General features: G+C 44.7%; 1 protein-coding gene across 4 annotated transcripts in view; it reads right to left on the minus strand.

Annotated features, from left to right (window-relative positions):
* Window positions 1-1,269: 1,269 nt before the first annotated feature.
* The window catches only part of Kctd1 (potassium channel tetramerization domain containing 1), a 183,752-nt gene continuing 165,221 nt past the window's right edge, over window positions 1,270-19,800 (minus strand). For 3 of the 4 annotated variants that reach the window (XM_021150845.2, XM_029472154.1, XM_029472155.1), the window contains exons 3-5: window positions 19,090-19,234; window positions 6,851-7,156; window positions 1,960-2,256 (exon numbers count right to left, since the gene is read on the minus strand). In XM_021150845.2, coding sequence (XP_021006504.1) covers window positions 2,098-2,256; window positions 6,851-7,156; window positions 19,090-19,234 — 610 coding nt within the window. In that variant the 3' untranslated portion in view covers window positions 1,960-2,097. Of the gene's footprint in view, window positions 2,257-6,850; window positions 7,157-19,089; window positions 19,235-19,800 lie in introns of all 4 variants that reach the window. The other variant, XM_021150844.2, reaches the window with a different exon arrangement.

Consider the following 19,800-nt stretch of genomic DNA (forward strand, 5'->3'; position numbering starts at 1 on the left):
CGTTTGGGCTGCCTCTGTGTTTCCGAGAGGGGCAGCAGACATTAACAGCTTACTTCTAGTCCCAGTAGCCATGATATTTTCATTACTGCTGTCCTCAGGCACAGACTTTTTAATTTAAAACAGGAAGGTAAGTTCAGGATGGAAATAGCCCATCACCAGAGGAGCATCGCCGCACCAAAATCACATTATCGCTTACCTGCCAATCTTAGCAGCATGCCAGGTGCTTTGGGGTGTCTGGAAGGAGGATGTAGGAAAGAAAGGTAGCAGAAAGGTACAAAGAAAGAAAACTGGAATTACCAGTGCCCTGAAATGGCTGAGGACTTGGTTTTGAAGTACGATGGACTCCTAAGTTTATGCCTTTCTGACTGGTAAGAGTGATTGCTTTGGCCTCAGCATCTTCCCTTATCAGTTGCCAAGTTATAACACCCTTCTTTTGCCTGATAACGATAGTGGGTTCAAGTTGGCTGCAAATTTGTTGTTATTCTCCTCTGCAAGTGGGACTTAGGCCCTTCTTCTCAGTCTGCTCAGAAAACAGAACAGAGTCACAGCACAGGTCGGAGCATGGCCTCTTACAGGACTGCACTCCCCACAGCTTGCTTCTCAGAGTACTTACAGAGGCAACTTGATGAAGGGGTCTTAGCCACAGGGAGCCTCACAGTCATGAGATTGGCAGCCCCCTGGATAGGTTGCCTTGGATATCATAGCCCTGCCAACTCCCTGGATGGTATCATATACAGCAGGGGCAGACAAACCAAGACCAGTGTGTGCCTGAGGATCCCAGAATCACAAGCTAAGAACACACGTTAAGCTGCCCACCCAATATTTATCTAGCTACCTCTGCACCAAGAAATCTAAGCGAGACTCAAAAGTTTGTAGGAATAAAGATCAGAGTCTAGGCATGATGGTGCAAACATATAATCCCAGAATCTGAGATGGAGGCCGGAGGACCAGAAGTCAAGACCTTCTTGGGTGACAGTGATTCCGAGTTCTGCATAGGCTACCCGAGCCTCCTCCCCATGAGGAGGTACAGAGATGGGGCCGAGGAGGTAGCTCAGTGGTAGAGTTCACGCTTAGCTTCAATGAGGCCCTGGTTTCTGTCCCCACCCTCCTCATCAAGACAGAATGACAAAGCACAGGAAACACTGGCTACATTGAAAGAGAACTGTCTAGAACAAATTGCTACATCCTTATCTTTTTTGTGCTTTTGACTTTAAAGCTAGCTCTAGCTGTTAAGACCACTTTTTGATGTTCAACACAAGAGAGAGAAAATAAAAGGAAAAATTTCATTTTAATTCATTCTCATCCCAACATGTGTGTTCTACACAGATCTCATTTTTTTTTAAAACAGAGTTTATTGTATTTAATACATTATAAAATCTGAAAAAATTGTAGGAAAGCAGCAGACTGAAACTGGAGATCTCTAGCAAGTAATAACTCTGGCCCCTCTGCCAAACGATCAGCATAAAAACAAAGGAAAGGTCACGGCTGTGCGGTGGACACAAGTGCCAGTCCTGTACAGACTGCAGTCAGATGTCCTGTCTACCAAGCGTCCCGTGTGGTGTGCTCTTGAGTGGTTCTCTGAACTCCCTTCTGGTCCCTACCTGACCAGACAGAAAACCTCCACCTGCAGAGATACACCAGCCCAGGTGTTTTGTTTAAAAAAAAAGAAAAGAACAATAAAGAAAAAAGAAACAATGGATGGCTGCTGGCAATGAAGCGGTAAGGAGACTCTGTCCTCCCTGCTCATGGCTTATTTACTGGACAGAGACCTCAGAGGCCCAGAACACCACAGTCATCACAGCATCCACTGCGTTCTCTCTCTCTCTCTCTCTCTCTCTCTCTCTCTCTCTCTCCTTGCATTTCCTACCTTTTGACATATAGATATTTATATATTTATATATTTTTTTACATCTTGAGGATATCATGATTCCAATTGTTCCCATATGAATACAGGTGTGATTTCTAGTGGATATAAATGTCTTTTATTCAATTTTAGATTCAGAGCTTGGTTTACTGTCCCAGCTGCACACAAATGTCCCTTTTCTCATATTGTTATTGGTTGTGTATGTTTTCTTTTTGCATAAGAAATAGGTCTGTTTAGTCCAGTGGCTCCTGTTTTATCCGGATGACTGAGGGTACTCGGGGTGTCCGCCTCAGTTCCCGTCGGAGGACATATTCACTGAACTGGGACGAGTCCACTCCTCCTCCACAGGAGCCCACAATTTCAAATCCTCTTTGCTGCAACCGCTCAAGGACCTGTAAAAAACCAAAATAGGCGTCTGCTTAGGGGCAAGGCATAGACACACCAAAGATGCGTGCCAAAGCTCAATTCTTGTACATTCAAGGATGAAGGCAATGGTTTTTCACTAGAAAATATACCCCAAATTAAGCTATTTCAAACAGAGCCGTCACTCGGTTGTAGGGTGCTTGCCCAGCATGTACAGGACCGTGGTTTTGAGCCCTAGTGCTGCAAACAAACGAGAAGATTCTTTAACGGTCGGGTTTCGGCTACACGACCTATTATTTAACTCTGAAGTCAAATGCTAGCCGGGTCCTTGCATTCGGTACATGTCCAACACTCTCTGATGCAGGAAGCCATCTCTGCAACTCCGAGATAGGGAAAGTACAGGAAGCTGAGTGCATTCTGCTTTTCAGCAATGCAACAGATAATGCACTCGATATAATTAAATTCCACATAACGTGAAAGGAAAGGGATACCATAGACCATAACTTTAAAAATAAACATGTTTCATTTCTTTCTTGGAGTGGAGTAAACTGTTGTTAAATAACTCCACAAATGTCAATAATGTGAGAGGCAAAGAGAGGAGGCCCAAGAGTGTGGAACTAGCCTGGCCTACAGAGTGAGAGTCTGGCTGAAAACAGGCAAGCAAAACCCTAAATGCAACTTAGCAAAGCAACCTAATTCTAATTAATTAGTTAACTGTAGCATTGGGAATTGAACCCAGGACCTTGTGCATGCTAGGCAAGCACTCTACCACTGAGCTACATTTCTGGTTTCTTAAGTTATTGTTTTCACCACCAACTTTTATATGTAACACAGAAGCAACATAACGACCTAGAAGAGATTGGAAAAACAAGAGTATGTGCTCCAAACATGCAAACCAGAGACTGAGAACGGTGGGTATCCCTCAGTTTGTACAGGTGAATTCACTGCACATATCTGTGCTCATTGGCCTAAGCACAGGATGATGATGGGGCCCATCCCTAACTCAAGTTCCAGGTGCTCTGGTGGCTGGTGAATACAGTGGCTGAAAACAGCTCTCTGAAAAGACGCTGAGGACGGAGTTGAACCTGTGTAAGAGCTGCCTCAGTGTGCTTGGAAAGGATCTTCTGCCCCATTAGGAGAGGACATGTGAGTGTGAGGAGCCATCAGACAGTAATGAGCCTTCTTCCTCCCCAGAGGTTATCATACACAGACTGTGACGAGTATCTGGAATGATCCTGTGCTGGCTTCCATGTGGTCCAGTGCTTGTTTCAATGCCATGTACACAACTTAGGAAGTCACTGTTTTGTTTTGTTTTTTAAAATATTTTTGCATTTATTTATTTACTTACATATTCAGTGTGTGTGTGTGTATGTGTGTGTGTGTGTCTGTCCATAGAGGTCAGATGACAATTTATGGAAGTCATCTTTCTTCTTCTACTCTGTGGGTCCCAGGAATTAAGCTCAAGTTAACAAGCTTGAAGGCAAGCATCTCTTCCCGAGGAGCTAACTCACAAGGCCTGGACTTATTACTAACTAAACAGCAAGTCCAAAGCAGCCGTTGTTAGGTTTAGAAATGTTTTGGGACTGTTTAAATAATTGAGTGTATCAGGTATGTCATGCCCTGTCCCTAAACCTCTGAGCACTGACAGATGGGTGTCTTTCTCTGGGTGCTGGGTAGAGTCAAAGCAAGAATGGGCTGGGCCTCATTGAATGAGGAAGCTGCTTCAGGTGAAATGTGCACAGCTGCTCTGGCCAGCAAATCAGGCATATGAAAGATGAAAGGTGTTCCCTGGCCAAGGGGTGGGGCTAAGATCTTAGTTGGCTCTGAATGCTATGGTCAGCTCTCTAGGGAACATGGCAGGGTGTGGGGGAGAAGAAAGGCTTTGAGGCTTCACAAGCATGTAGAGGCAACACAGCCATTCAGGACTTACTCTGTCCATGTTGCCTTGTAGGACCACTGCACACCTCCAGGGGTGCCATACCCATAGGAGAGAATGCAACCGTTGCCCTTTGGAACTGGGTAAGACTGGGCACCTTTCTCTGGATGCTGGAGGACCCCATTTTATATGAGTTTCCTGCTAGTGTGCTCTGGGACAATTGCTTAGACATTTTCAAAAGCATAAAGAGTGTGTAACAATTCCTCTGAGGCAGTATGATCCTTTGAAGAGTACTTAGTGGTGTTGGGAATAGAGCATAGATAGGTGCCCTATGGGCTACATGGTCACTTTGCCACTGTTGACCACACAGTGAACAAAGCTAGGAGCCAGTGCCAGGTCCAGAGAGATGGAGGACTTTCGGCCTACTGCCTCTTAACAGAGCACAATGTCAAAGAGCTTCTCTGGGAAGACTTAGGTGTACCTCTGACAGGCACACTGGCAAAGCTCACCTGCTAGAGTTGTTGTCAGAGGGCAGTGACCCACTGGTCACAGCCCAGGGGAAAGGACTGATGCATATTGAGCTAAGATGGAAACAACATCTATCAGCATCAAAGGCATACAGCAAGTCTCAGGATCTAAACCAAAATCCTGAATCCCAGCCTGTTGTTTTCTTCTCCCAAAGATGTTTCCATCTCAGAACAGTGACAATTCCACTCAGTCCTCTCAGAAACATGTAGGGTTTCGTGTATACCCTGCCCACAGTCAGAAACCCTTGTAAGGCTTTTCAATGTCCTCAGATCATCGCTCTGTAACCTCCTTCCTTGCTTCTCTCTCTACTACTTTCATCTGTCACTAGAGCTTTAGCTTTTGGTTTTTTCGTTTTTGTTTTTGTTTTGAGACATGGTCGCATGTAGACAGATATAGACCGAGTTGGCCTTGGACTTGCTAATTAGCTGAAGATGACTTGAATTTCTTTTCTTTTAAATTTTATTTTATTTTATTATTTTTTTTTAAGATTTATTTATTTATTATATGTAAGTACACTCTAGCTGTCTTCAAACACACCAGAAGAGGGAGTCAGATCTCATTACAGATGGTTGTGAGCCACCATGTGGTTACTGGGATTTGAACTCTGGACCTTCGGAAGAGCAGTCGGGTGCTCTTACCCACTGAGCCATCTCACCAGCCCCTTAAATTTTATTTATTTTTATTTATATGTATATGCATGTCTGTTTGTCAGTATGTGCATCACTAACAACAGTATGTTGCCAAAGGAGACCAGGAGAGAAGATCCCAGAGTTAGACTTGCAGGCAGCTGTAAATCAAGCAATGTGACTGCTGGGCTGACCCTGGTGGTCCTAACCACTCATCATTTCTCTAGCCTGACGTTGAATTTCTGATCCTCCTGCCTCAAACTCGCAAGTTAAGAATTATAGGTATGTTTTTTTTGTTTTTCGAGACAGGGTTTCTCTGTGTAGCCCTGGCTGTCCTGGAACTTACTCTGTAGACCAGGCTGGCCTCGAACTCAGAAATCTGCCTGCCTCTGCCTCCCGAGTGCTGGGATTAAAGGCATGCGCCACCAAAAAAAAAAAAAAGAATTATAGGTATGCATCACAGCTTATGTGGTACCAAGAATCAGACTCAGTGCCAAACGCATGCTGGGTAAGCACTCTACCAACCCGTCTACATTGTTGGGCCCTGGAGGATTTATTTTGAAACACAAGTTATGGCGGCTCACTCTTCTGCTCAGATTCCCCCATTGGCTTTCGACTTGTCTCGCATAATCCAATGAACCCAATGCAACACAACACTGCCTACTCCCAAACCTCACAGAGGATCCAGAGTGAAACAGAAGACCCAGCACTCTCTCTCTGAAGCTCACGAGGATTGTCTCCCATCGTCCGCAATGTCATGTGCTAGCCTATGTTCACTCTCTGACTTCCTTTCTTCCAAGGCCTTGATTACCCTCAACATGCCGAGGGCATCATCCTGTCTGGAAGACCACTAGGGGCTGTGTGTGAAGTGCGCCTTACAAGGTTTGCACAGGGAGAGCCTGGTCTCCAGCTGTTAGACAGTCAGAGGACACAGACCTCGTGGATTCCTTGATCCTCTGAGAGTTCGCACTGAGTGGACTGTTAGGAGGTAAGCCTGGCTGGAGGAGGAAGCTCACTTGAGGGTATATTCCTAAGGGGCACATCTTGCCTAGGCCCCGTCCTGCTTTTCTGCCACCATGAGATGAATACACTTGTCACACTCTACCACACTTGTCAGCCATGATGTTCTACTCACTCTAGATCAAGAAACAGTGGAACCAAGTGACCACCTCTGGAACCATAAGCGAAAATATTTCAAGTTGTTTCTCTCCAGTATTTGTTACAGGGACAAACACTGATACAGACACTGTGCCCAGACGTGTTCTTACTACTATTTGGCAGCATTTATGTTGGGTAATTCTGCTCCAACGCCACTTCTGTCCACAAACACAGAGCTGTTGTCTATTTTGTTCTTTTCTGTATCACCTGCACTCACAGTAGGCACACACACTCACAGTAGGTATATACATAGCAGGTGTTTAGTTACTAGTTGTGGATTTATGGGATGGATGTGGTGGAGGCTGAGAAACAACCCACTCAGCACAAGCACTGCACATCATAGTTCCTCAGCTTCCTGGAGGAAAGGCGGCAGTGGTAGCCAGGTGGAGGGAGAGCATGAACTGCCTGGATGCCACATGCTACTGGATGCCTTACCTGAACTGAATTGAGGTGGCAGTAGCCGTTTAGTGGAAACCTGATGACATGTGTTGAGTCGTGATTCCAGCCTGCGTTGACGGAGTTGCACATCACATCACCGATCTCGGGAAACACTTCCTCTATCAAGGACTTGTCCCCACTGAGGGTGATCCTTTCTCCAAGGTCCGGGGCCACACGCACCACGAGGCACTCACAGGGCCGTGAAAAGCGGCCAGTTTCCCTGTCCTGTTTCCATCGCTCCATCTCCAACAACATTGGCTGAAGTTGAAAGTATTTTGCCTCTTCATATAACAAAGTATAGTCCTAGGGGAATAGAAAGGTATTTTGAGGTGGGAAACACACATGGAAGGTACTGAAGACAGTCATGTTTTGTTTTCTTTGTTTGCTTAGAGGGGATCTTACTAGGTAGCCCAGCTTTGCTTTGAACTCATGATCCTCCGCCTCACTCCCACCTCTGCAAGTGTTGGGACTACAGGTGTGTATAACATGTCTTCCAGACATGACAGGACCACTGTAGTCATGAACTCAGAGCAGAGCGGCTGGGAATGAATGCACATTCTAGCAAGGAGGGAGAAGGGCTCCCGAGCTCCCACACCTAGCTGCAGAGCTGTTGACAACCGATGGCTTCGAGGAGAGAGTGGAAGAGTCTGGATTCTTTAAGGGAGTGGCCCCTGCTGGGCTGACAGGCTGCTGTGGATGATCCCACATTCATGTGTTTGTGGACGGTCCAGATTGGACTCAGTGGGTTACAAAACCAAAAAACAACAAAATACCATGAGACTGGGGTAACAGGTGGATTTATGCGGAATCAGAGCAAGGAGTGGTGGGGGTGGATTTACCAGGAGTCACTTTATTTAAGGAGTGGAATGAACAAGATCAAAATGCATTGTTACATATAGGAATGAAATTTTCAAATAACTAATTTTAAGAGTTATATTACAAAAGAAGCTGATATTTGTTCACTTCTTTTGGATTTCAATAATCAAATCTAAGTGAAAATTTACAACACATCTGTAAAGACTCATTTTGTATTCATTCATTGATTCATTCATTCATTCATTCATCCATTGTGCTGGCTAGATTCCTGTCAACTTATCACAAACGATAGTTATCTAAAAGGAGGCAACCTCAATTGAGAAAATGCCTCCATAAGATCAGAATGTAGGCAAGTCTGTAGGGCATTTTATTAATTAGTGATTGATGGAGGAGAGCCCAGCCCATTGTGGTGGTGCCATCTCTGGGCTGGTGGTCCTGGGTTCTCTAAGTAAGCAGGCTGAGCAAGCCATAGGAGCAATCCAGGAAGCAGCATCCCCTCTGGCCTCTGCATCAGGTGCTGCCTCCAGTTTCCTGCCTGCTTGAGTTCCTGTCCTGGCATCCTTTGATGGTAATCTGTGATGCAGAAGTTAAATAAACCCTTTGTTCTTCCCAAAGTTGCTTTGGTCACGGTGTTCCACTACAGCGATAGAAACCCTAACTATGGCATTCATGCATTTTTGTTGATATAATGAACTGAGGGTCAATCTGCAGGCCTGGCTAAGTGCTTTCCATGAATCCAATCCTCAGATCACCTACAAAACCAGGCACTATCATTATTCCCATTCACAAATGAAAAACTGAGACCTGAAAGGCTTCCCTTCCTTCTTTTAGTTCAGAAACACCTGCATTTTAAGCTTGATGGTGTTGGTGGGAATCCCAACCCAGTCCTCTCTGATGGAGGACACATGGGGTGGGGGTGGGGGGTAGGCCCAGCAGCAGATACACTCCTGAGGGCCTTCAGTCCTTGTCACCTTCAGTACTCATGGGAGAGAGAAGGTGGAGGCAGCACCATAGCCTGGGGCCAGGCTTGAGTGGGTGTCTGGAGAGTGTGCACTCGGCTTTTGCTTACACTCCGGTGTTGGTGGGTGATGGTTTAGGCGAGGCTGGCAGAGATTTGGGAGGTTCTCACCCCGCCCCCGGCCACCTGTCAGAGATGTAAACTTCACACAACTCTGACTCCTGGGAACTGGGTAAGAAAAGGGCAACTTGTCCGTTTCTGAAGGACCGGGGCATGTGTTCTTTTCCTCAAGTTTTACACAGATGGCCTGAATTAAAGTCCCAAACCTACAGAATAGGTTCTCAAGTGCACACAGGAACTGCTGAAAGAGAATGGGGTCAAGGTGGAACAGAGAGGCAGCACGAGAAGCGGGGTTGACAAGCAGGCCAATATTATGTCTCAATGTAGCTATGGTCACAGTCATCCTGGGTGAGATAAGTGGGGACTTGTCCAGACACATTGCCTGAGAATGCTTCAGTCAACTGACAGAGTCATTGCTGCCTTCCATCCACGGGCCCAGGTTGACAGGGGGTGCTTGCTATTCACATGAAAGTCAGCTCCGTAAGTATGTGGCCTTGTGCCTCTTAGACTGAGGGACAGCTCAGAAGCAGAGGATGACCCATAACACACACACACACACACACACACACACACACACACACTGTCTCTGTCTCTGTCTCTGCAGTAACCACATCAACAGCTTCATTCACGTCTTCCTGAGAGAGCAGGGAATGGTACAGCAGTTGGTACCACGGGCCTCTCATTGGACAGTTCACTTTCCACCCTGGGAAACGGGCTAGGTGTGAGGTACAGTCAGGGCCCACATCTCAGCAGGATCCGATGCTTCCTCACCATCTCACCAGCAAAGGACCCCAGGGCTCTGATGGTCCTCCTTGCACATTGTTCTGATTACATGACCTTCTGACCCCGGGGGACATGGTTTGGTTGTAGGAAATTGAGGATTGGCTGAGGTGTGTCCACTCTCAAAGTAGGGCAAAACCAAGCTGCGTACTTTTACGTACCTATAATCACAACATTTTTGAGGTGGAGGTGGGAGGATCAAGAATTCAAAGCCAGCCTAGGCTACATGAGACAGTTTCAAGACATAAGAACAAAAGAACAACAATAACAAAAGGTAGGGACCCCATGTTCAGCCTTAAGGGTAGGAGACAGTAGGCCTGGGTTTCTGCCTGGCTACCCAGGGTCTTCACTCTAGAGCTTCATCACGTCTAAATTATAATGACCGTAAGATACTGACATAATATACGTATTAAGACGAGAGTTCTCAAAGAGATTTAAAAACATAGTGGAATGCTTGGGGGATGCAGGAAAGCGCTGGTTGTGTAAGTGTGAGGTCCTTAGTTCATCCCCAGTACTTAAGTGAAAAAGCTGGGAAGAACTTTCTCAGCAAGTGCACACACATGGGTCCCTGTGGCTCACTGGCTCACAAGGCTAATGTTAGTAAGTTCTAGGCCAGTGAGATCCCTGACTCAATGCCAAATAAATAGATGTGAACACAGTCCTAAGGAACAACACTGGAGGCTGACCTCTGACCTCCAAGTGAGTATACATGAACTCCTGTGTGTGTGCACACATGAACACACACTCCAAAACCCAGAATCAATCATGGTAGCACTTGGGAAGTTGAGACCGGAGAATCGAAAACTCAAGGGTCAGCCTGAGCAACTCGGATCCTGCCTTTTATAAAAGGAAAAGTTAAATAAGGGCTAAAGATGTAACTATTGGTGCAGCACTTGTCTAACATGTATAAGGCCTTGGGTTCAAGCCCCAGCATTGCAACACACACACACACACACACACACACACAGAGTCGCACAGCATCAGATGAGCTGCCCCCCTGCTTGCTTGCCCGCATGGTGCATTTCCTAACTTCTGTGTGAGAAAGAATCTGCTAATGCCATGGGCTTCCTAGAACCACCAGGCCTTCCAGCCACACAAAGATGCTAGAAATAGCCTGCTTGCCCAACCTTGACCCCAGGGAGAAATCTGTCCCATACCACTGGACAGGAAGGTGACTTTCTAATAAGACACAACACTTACAGGTTTGGTAGCTTTGGTTGGCAATATTTATTAGAAAGACCTGAATTTTCTCATGCTACCAACTATGCTTATTCTAATTCTCTCTGGAATTATGGTAATTTTAAAAAGTGTTTTTTGTTTTAAAAGTAAAGGGGCTCACTGTGACATTTCCACACACATATTTCACTAGGCTGGAACTGTCCTTGCCCCCTGTACTACTCTCTCCGTACCTCCTGCCCTCTCTGACTGCTGACCTTCCTCCCCCATATATGGTGTGCCCTCTGCTTCCATTTCTCTCACATTCCCTCAATCTATTCAGACCTCCGTCCTCCCCTGAAGTCTTTCTGTTATTTATCTCCATTTCTCTCTCACACACACCCTGCTAGATCCTGCATCTGAAACAAAATGTCATGTGTGTGCTTAATTTGGCTTAACATAATGACTTCTAGTTCTCCTGCCACTTGCATAATTTTGTGTCTCTTTACATTTCTCTTTAAAATTATTATTATTATTGTGTGTGTGTATTATATATGTGTGTGGACCAATGTGGGACACATTTGTGTGTGTGTGTGTGTGCATGTGTGAATCCAAGGACAATCTTGTAGCATCAGTAGGTTTGAGGATGGAACTTTATTCGTTCTGTGACGGGCATCTAGACTGGCTGTGCATCCTGCTACTGTGAAACATTCAACATGGATGAGCAAGTACCTTGTAAGCTGACATAGGATCCATAAGCAGCTTTCACAGGTCAGGTAGAGCTACATCATATGGTACTGGTCTCCCAACCCTACCTCCCTTAGGCACCTGATTAGTGATTTCCATGATGTGATATTTCCACAGTGATTTCCACCAGTGTGACTTGACAGTATTAATACACACCAGCTCCCCTCTCCTCACATCCTCACCACTGTTTATTGACGGGCATTCAGACAGGGGTGAGATGAAACTGTAATGCAAATTTTAATTACATCTCCTTGACAGCTCAAGATGTTGAATAGGATCCCCAAAGAGTATCTTTTATCCTGTAAAAATCCATTAAAGTGCATAAAAACCTGATTATAAGACCTGGAACTCTAAAATTGCTAGAGGAAAACACTGCAAAATGTGTAGGAAGGACCTCTGAGAAGGATTCAAATCACACAGATATAACCCCAAGAACTGACCAACAGCATTGCATGCAGTCAAAAGATGTTCAGAGCCCGGAAGACAGCAGAGGCAGCCATGAAGTGAAAGAAACTCTTTGTCAACTGTACACATGGCAAAATTGGTAAAGAATTACAAAAGTTACCCAAAACCCATCAGTAAATGGGCTGATGAACTGGGTAGATCATTTTCAAGGTAGAGAAACAAATGGCCAGAAAAGCAGAAAAAGTGTTCCACATCCCTAGCCCTCAGAGGTATTGTATTCTTACCGTTTGCTAACCTGCCTCCAACCACTGTAGCCTGGCATCAAACAGGTAAAACTAATCTTTTGACTCTTGCATTTGTTGTGGCCCTGAGGAGCTTCATCGGCCATCTGCACTTGACATTGTTGATATGCTCCCTAACACCCCAGTAGCATACAGCACTGAAGGTGTCGTTTAAGATGGTCCAGGACAGTCACTGCTCAGTGAGAGGTGCTGTCACCATTAAGGACACCGTGTTTCCAATTGCTGCTGGCCAGGATGAAAGGTGAAGGGAGAGAGCTGGATGTCTGGAGGGGGTACTCCCTTCTTCGTCTCTGCTTCCCGACTGCATGCATGAGACAGTTGGTGCACTCTCCACCACTGTGGGTGCAACCTTCTGAAATTGTGAGCTAAAATGAATCTTTCCTAGCAAAGGTAGCAAATAAACACTGTAACGAAGGTCGTTCTCGGAGACCTGGTCAAAGGTCGAGTCAGAGTCGACAGTGGCTTTTTAAGAGTCGTTCTTTCCAGCGGCTCTAGCAGAAACCTATTCTTCTGGCTTTCCAGCTTCCAGAGGTTGCACATAGTCTGTGGCTGGGAGCCTCCCACCACTTCTCCTCTGCCTTCACTGCCTCTCATCCTTTTCTGACTCTGACCTTCCTCTTAAACTTTTACAAACGCCACATATCACAGCACACCCAGGTAATATGGGATAGTCTCCCCAGCTCAAGTGCCTAAATAGGAAAATTCTTGTTTGTCATGTAAAGGAGTTAGGGTTTGGCTGCCAATTCCTCTGCCTCTCCCACCACCCCAATGCAGAGCAAACCCTCTCTTGATCTCTGATTTCCCTTTCCTTACAGGAGAATGGTCTGGATCCTCATTTGGTGTCTGGAAGTATTCTGAGAACCTGCATAATTAACCTTGCTCTAACTTCCATGCTGCAGGCTTTGAATTTGAAAACCTTGATTCCCCCTTCCAATGCCCTACGTCTTTCCTATTGCAGTGTCATTCTGAACTGGGCAGTTTGCTCCTATGAGAATTACTGTGCAAAGCAACAAGACAACTGGGCTAAATCCAGCCCTCTGTGGACTCAGGCAGTAAGTCAAGACTCTGGACTGGCTGTTCCAGGACTTATGAAGCCATCATTCTTTAAGATCACAGGCTCACAGGTATGGCATTCTGTAGTGGTCTTGTTGGAAGGCTACAGTTTAAAGTGGGATTTAATGGGAACATCTCCACACTGCCCAGGCTTGTCGGTCACTTTTTAGACCTTAGCCTCTGTCTAAAAACTGAGTGGAACAAACTCCATTAAAGCTGTTTCCCACTCTAAAATGCTTCATCTACAGAAAAGTGTGATATATTTCCCCATCATGTCCCAAAGATGATAGAGCTGATGGGGTGGTAAGATGTGGCAGGGATCAAGGCCTTGCACTGTAGATAGTAAATAAATGAATACATAAATAAAATCAAAGGTAATGAAGCCACAAGGGCTTGGGGTTCCTCTTTGCTGACTGAATCCTAACCACTTTTTCCCTCTAAATATTTTAGAAATTACTCTGAAGCCTGGCGATGGATGGACAACTCAGGAGCACACATCACTTGGTCTAACGCTTGAATTCATTATCATCCTCTTCTCTTGGAATAATAGGAGCAATGGCTGTCTTGAGACTTCTGGCCTTGCTTGGTGACACCCGAAGGATTCCTGTTGCTGAGGAAGAGTTAGGATGCTCCCTACCCCTTCATCCTGAGTCCTAGACTCATCCTGTGGGCCTAGCATTGAGCTGTGTCAAACCACTGGGCATCTTTTCCTCTCTTTTAACCATCCTGCCTGTGATTTCATTTATCCCACGGCTCTGCCTGGTTCCCAGGGAAGAGGCATTCTCCGTGCTGCATGGAAGTGAAGGGTACCACTGGAGAGGAGCTGAGCCATACTGATGGCTCACCATGCCAGCATGCCCCTAAGCACTGGCCAGCCCAGTCAGGCACAGGCCCCTCTCACTATACCACTATTTTCTAGGAAGATAGGTTTACTTTGGCCATTAATTTTCTGGGCAGGCCCATTCTTTTGTTCATTTGTTTGTTGGTTTTTCTCCACTTCCTAGCACACATTTTTAGTTTTTGCTCACTGGAGAACTTCCTACAAAGTGGAGTCAGTCCTGTTGGCTGCTTTCCTTTAGAAACATTGGCCCCATTCTTCAATTAGCAGGCCTGTCTGATTCCACAATTTCAACTTTGTTTTGTTTTACATGGTTCTTTGGGGTTCTCTGGTCCTGGGCTTGACCCCACTGGCCTCTAAAGCTTTTGAAAAATTTCTATGCTCCCTTTCTGGTCTGACAATGTCCTTTCTTTGGCTTGTACAGACTGAACAACTTCAGTCTTTTCATCCCAAGGCAGGAGATGGAGATAGATCAGAGATGTCAATGCGGTGGGTTGAGTGCCAGCTGCCCAGGGGAAGACGATGCTCACACAGAGTTTGCTTTCTCTCACCTGTGAGTGAGGAGCTTTCAGTGTAGCAACTGGAGAACGGTGAAGGCTGACACAGGAGTAAGAACCCTGTGCTTAGTGTCCACTTCCTCTGATGGCTCAGCCCCTACTCCATTAAAGGGAAACAGTTGTTCATAGACTCACCATGTCTCAGTGATTTTAACTTCTGAGAATATGTTTTAAATTTTTCGAAATTTATAATAACTTTCTGAGATAAGAAGATGGAGAGCCCATTTTATAAGTGAACTTCCCTAAGATCTGGAGACAAGCGCCTGAGCTGGCCCACCCTCCCGGCTAAGTGAGTAGGAGCCGTTTCAGACAGTTCAGGGAGCAATGAACTGTAAAATCTCACTCAAGTGTGGTCAGGTAGCGTCTCAGAAACACTACTCACACAGGTCATTTCTGGAATCAAGCAAGGACACTTCTATGTGGTTATGGTATTACACAAAATAAAACTAGAAAAAAAGGAGGGTAGAGAATTGTAAAGGGAACAGGTCTAGAGGGTCGTGCTAGGTTCCACCATAAGTTCCCTTTGGCTGTCCACTTGACATATCTGGAAAGAGGCATCTTCAAATGAGGAGGAACTGCCTTATCTGACAGGCCTCTGGGCAAGAGGGCACACCCTACTGTGGGCAGTGCCATCCCTGGGTGGACAGTCCTGGGGGTGCATGAGCTGAGCACACTAGAGGAAGAATGTGTAAGCAGCACTGCCCTGCCTTCTCTGCTCTGTTTCCTGCATCCAGATTCCTGTCCTGGCTTCCCTTCATGATGGACTGTGACCTGTAAGCCAAGCAATACCCCCTACCCCCGCCAAGTCACTTTTGGTCAAGGTATTTAACATTGGTAATCTGAGCAGCGGGATATAGTGCATAAGTGGTTTTTTTTTTTTTTTGCTTCTTTACATTTTTAATTTTTTTTTTTACAGTATAAGGATGCTTCTGTAAGATTAAAAAGCATTAGAGATTTGAATACAATGTAGATAGATAAGCTAGGCCTGCTGCATAGTGGATTTGTCTAAATCTAGGAAGGATGGATAGTCATAGAGATCAGTCTTAGCCACAGCTGTTACCAACAAAGATGTGAAAAAGAACAAGCTGGAGGGAGAGAGAATCTGCAGGATCCTGACTAACAGTTTCCGACTGCTGGGGTGTTGGGAATTATAGTCACACAGTTGTGTTTGTATGCAGAGACTGAAGTAGCAATAAGCAAATCATTATAATTGAGGATGGGATTATGAGGAAGGGAGGGCAGCTAAATCCACATAAAACACTCAGAGAAGTTCTGCAACTCACATACAAGGAGAGCTGGCTTTCAGTGGAAGCCAGGACACATGCTTCTGAAATACGAAATTATCAGAATTGCCAAGTGGGTGTTGAGCACAGACAACATATTTGTGGGACTGGATTTTAATGGGGGCAGGACACTAGCACTGTAAGATTTCCCAGGCTTATTCCTTCAGCAGTGAATGGCTGGGGCCAGAAGGGAGCAGTCAGCAGGCATTCCCCCTAGCAAGCCCCTAACAGCAGTCTTTCCAGGTGAACAGGATAATGTCCCATCTGCCATGGTTGGAAGGGAAATTCTGGCATATTGACTGTTCACATGGGTATCTGCTTTTATGATTCCCACGAACTGCACTGCTTTTTATGGTTTAATGTCATCAAGGGCCACAGAGCTGAATGGCCACCTCAGCTCCAACTCTTCTTCCAGCTGTTCTTCCTCAGTTCTGGAACACTCCTTGACACCCATCACCCAGCAGTTCCAGAGGAAACATTTCAAGGTCCCAGATACATGCGTCTCTTTTGACAAGTTTTTTGGATCCCCACTGTCACCAGGCTTGGGCAATGATCAACTAAAGGACATGTTCTGTACTTAAAGTTGATAAGCAGCAGATATTATGTTCAGGAAACCTCAGGCAACAGCCCAAAGGTGTGGTGAAGCAACTGGCCCAGTCCTAGGTGACTAGGGCAGTCCCCAGGGCATGGCCTCTGGAACTGGCCATATCAGCATTGAATCTGACTGTTCTATACCTCCCATGGAAGTTCATGGTGGAGGTTAAGCCAAAGTATGTGTTTAAAACACTGGGCTCCTTTCTTGGAATATGGTGCCAATAAAAACAAACGGCTATATTTATTTTCTAGCAGAAATTCCCAATTTGTTATCTTATGGTTATGGGAGTTATAAATGATGACATTATATAGGTGAAAGCTTCCAGTTTTTAGTTTAGTCCTATATGATTTTAAGAGAAGTGGGCTGCGTATTGATACTCAGCATCTGACCTCCTGGGACTCCTGCAGCTAAGTAAGCAATTCTCACGAGCACAGTGTACAATATCCTTCAGAAAAGCATGTGTGTGTGTCTGTAAGAATATCGTCATGCAGCAGTTAGCCAAGCTAGTGCAGCATTCTTAGGATCAGAGTCAAGGCAGCTATGGCTGGACTTTATATCTTTGCTTAATTTATGTACTGCTTGTGAGGGACTGTAGACGTATACATGGGTGGGCGTATATATGGAAGTCAGAGTCAATGTTTTCCATCAATCCTTCGGTTGTTACTGTTACTGTTAGTGTTGGAGACAAACAAGGTCTTTCACTGAACCTGGAGCTCACATTTTAACTAGACCAGCTGACCACCCAGCCCCCAGGCCTTCACCCTCTCTGTGCCTCTCTGTGCCTGGCTTCTCTGCTATCAACCCGAAGATCTCAAATTAATAAGGGACTCAGGGGCTTTTCCTTCATCCGCTTTTCTGAATTGGAAGCAGTGCGCATGTGCGAAGTATTATTAGTCAAGTGAGAAAAAGTACTCAGGACTTACTCGGGGCATGTTTGTTCTACAGGAAAATACCATGCACCTTTAAGAGGAAACTGAGGAGAGTAAGGAGCGGTGGCTGTGAGGATGCGTGAGTGCCCACAGTTCTGCAGGGGACCCGAGGAAGACTCAGGAGCACTAAGCTCTGAGGGGTGCTGGAGAGTGCTCACCGCAATTCAGATTCCAGGCTCTTGGTTAATCATCTCGGCTCTGAAGTGTGAACTACTTCTGTGTGTTAAGAAGATGCCATTTCAAATACTCACAATAGTGATGACATTTTACTTAGAAACACATTCCGTATCATTTGATAACTTGATATTGTCACTGAATGAGAAAGCTTCGGTTTTTTGCCCTATGTATCAACAGATATAGATGAACCATGGTCTTTAAAATTATTCCATAATATGAATATTCTATATTATTTCCAACCACCTACTGTTTTTGAACTCCCTTTAGGTACACTGTTTTCATATTATAAACATGACTAGCAGATATCCTATGGACACACATGTCTATACGCTTATGTGAATATTTATAGAGATAAATTCATAAACATAAAATTGCTAGACAGCATGCATGATTGAAATTTTAAAAGCTATGGCTGAATTATTCTCCAAAAAGGTTTAATCATTTTCCCTGCCAACTACACTGTATATCCCCAGTGTCTATCGATCTTTACAACTTTAGTCAAACTAATGGATAAAAACTAGTATATCATTTTGTTTTTGTTCTTTTGATATAGAGGGAGATTGAATATCATTTTAAATATTTACTGACAAAATCCTTGCTCTCCCTTTGAGAAAATCTTGTTTATAGGTAAAAAGTTTCCCCTAGATTCTTTATATACTTTTATAGATTTGGAGGAACTCTTTTACGATAATATTAATCTTTTATTGCAAATATTTCTTCTACTTAGACAGCTGTTATGTGAATATGATCTCTGCTTCATAAGGATGTTTTAAAAAGTTCTTTTGTGTATGAAAAGTCTTAAATATACCCTTTCTCAAAATAGAAATTCCTTTTAAAAACACACCCTGCACACTTCTCATGTGGTTTATTGCTTCCTGGACATTACAATTTCTGTTTTGCTTTTGTTGTTGTGGTTGTTGTACACTATGACTGATTCTTGCTATTCCATAGGCAGCGCATTGACTGTCGCACATTGATTCTGAATTTAGATGTTTTAATTAGTTCTCTATTAGCTCTAATAGTATTCAGAATTAGTTTTAAAAATCTCTTATTTAGAGAACCATTACCAACCATAAAAATTCCATTTCCATGTATTCCCTTTTAATACAAACACTTCCTATATGCCCTTCTGTTCAAGGCCCACTCCTTCAGGGGTTCTCCTGCTGTGCCTGATGCGAGCACTTGCTACTCCGTTTTAAGGGAACAATTCTAGGACTGTCTTGCTGATAGTAACCTTAGATTTCTGGGAGAAAAGTGTTCATTGAGTTCAGAAGTTCCTTTTACACTCTAGCTTGCTAAGACATAGCAGAAATTAAATTTGAATGTAACCAGCTTTTCAGTTTACTAAAAGAGGACTATAATTCAATTATTTTAATAACACAAGTGCTCCCGTATCCTGTAACATCTACATGCCATGTGCTCTGCTTCGTGAGTACATGCCAAGGCGCTGCTGTAGACACTGGAGTTGAAGCACATCAAAAAAAAAAATCACATATTTATTGTTAAAACAGATTCCCTCACCTTGAAATCATCAGGAATGAGGAGTTTTGATGTTCGTAGAAAATTCAGGATATATCTGAACATCTGCCCGTCTCTGTCAATGAAATAGTGCTGCTTGAGACTGTCCAGGACAATGGGCTCTGTCCCATCAAAGAGTCTTCCGATTCTGTGATCAAAGAGAGGGAAGATCGGAGAGAGACAGTTAGATCAACTGGACGCTTTTGCTTGCAGTCACCGTCAACGGTAGCCCTTCTGCAGAGCTGCCCATGGAAATCATCTGTCCAGCAGCAACAGTGGCCTCTGAGAAGCACTGGTCTCTGCTGGACAAATGTCTTAGGGTGAAAAAAAATCAGACTAGTCTCAGGTTTGTTCAGACACGCGCCTTTCTTCTCTGCCTCTCACCTGCAAAGGGAATGTCCTGACACAGTGATCCTGGCAAGAGGCTGTCACTGTGACTGAAGAACTCGCCTTTCTCCAGTGGTACTTACCTCTGCTGCCTGCAAAGTGTTACTTCTCCTGTGTGTTCATCTCCTTTTAAACACATTATACTTTAAAAGGTGTTCTGTTTTAAAGAAATGGGTTCCATATTTTCCCAACCCATAAGTCCCAGGCTTCTAAAAATACCGTAGTAGAGAATGCCAACATTTATTCTAAGAGGGAGCAGATAGCCAGCTAGTGACGCTGAGCACACAGAGGACAGAATTGTGTGTCCTTTACCACGTCTCACTTGAC

Source organism: Mus caroli, chromosome 18 (genome assembly GCF_900094665.2).
Source record: "Mus caroli chromosome 18, CAROLI_EIJ_v1.1, whole genome shotgun sequence".
NCBI lineage: Eukaryota > Metazoa > Chordata > Mammalia > Rodentia > Muridae > Mus > Mus caroli.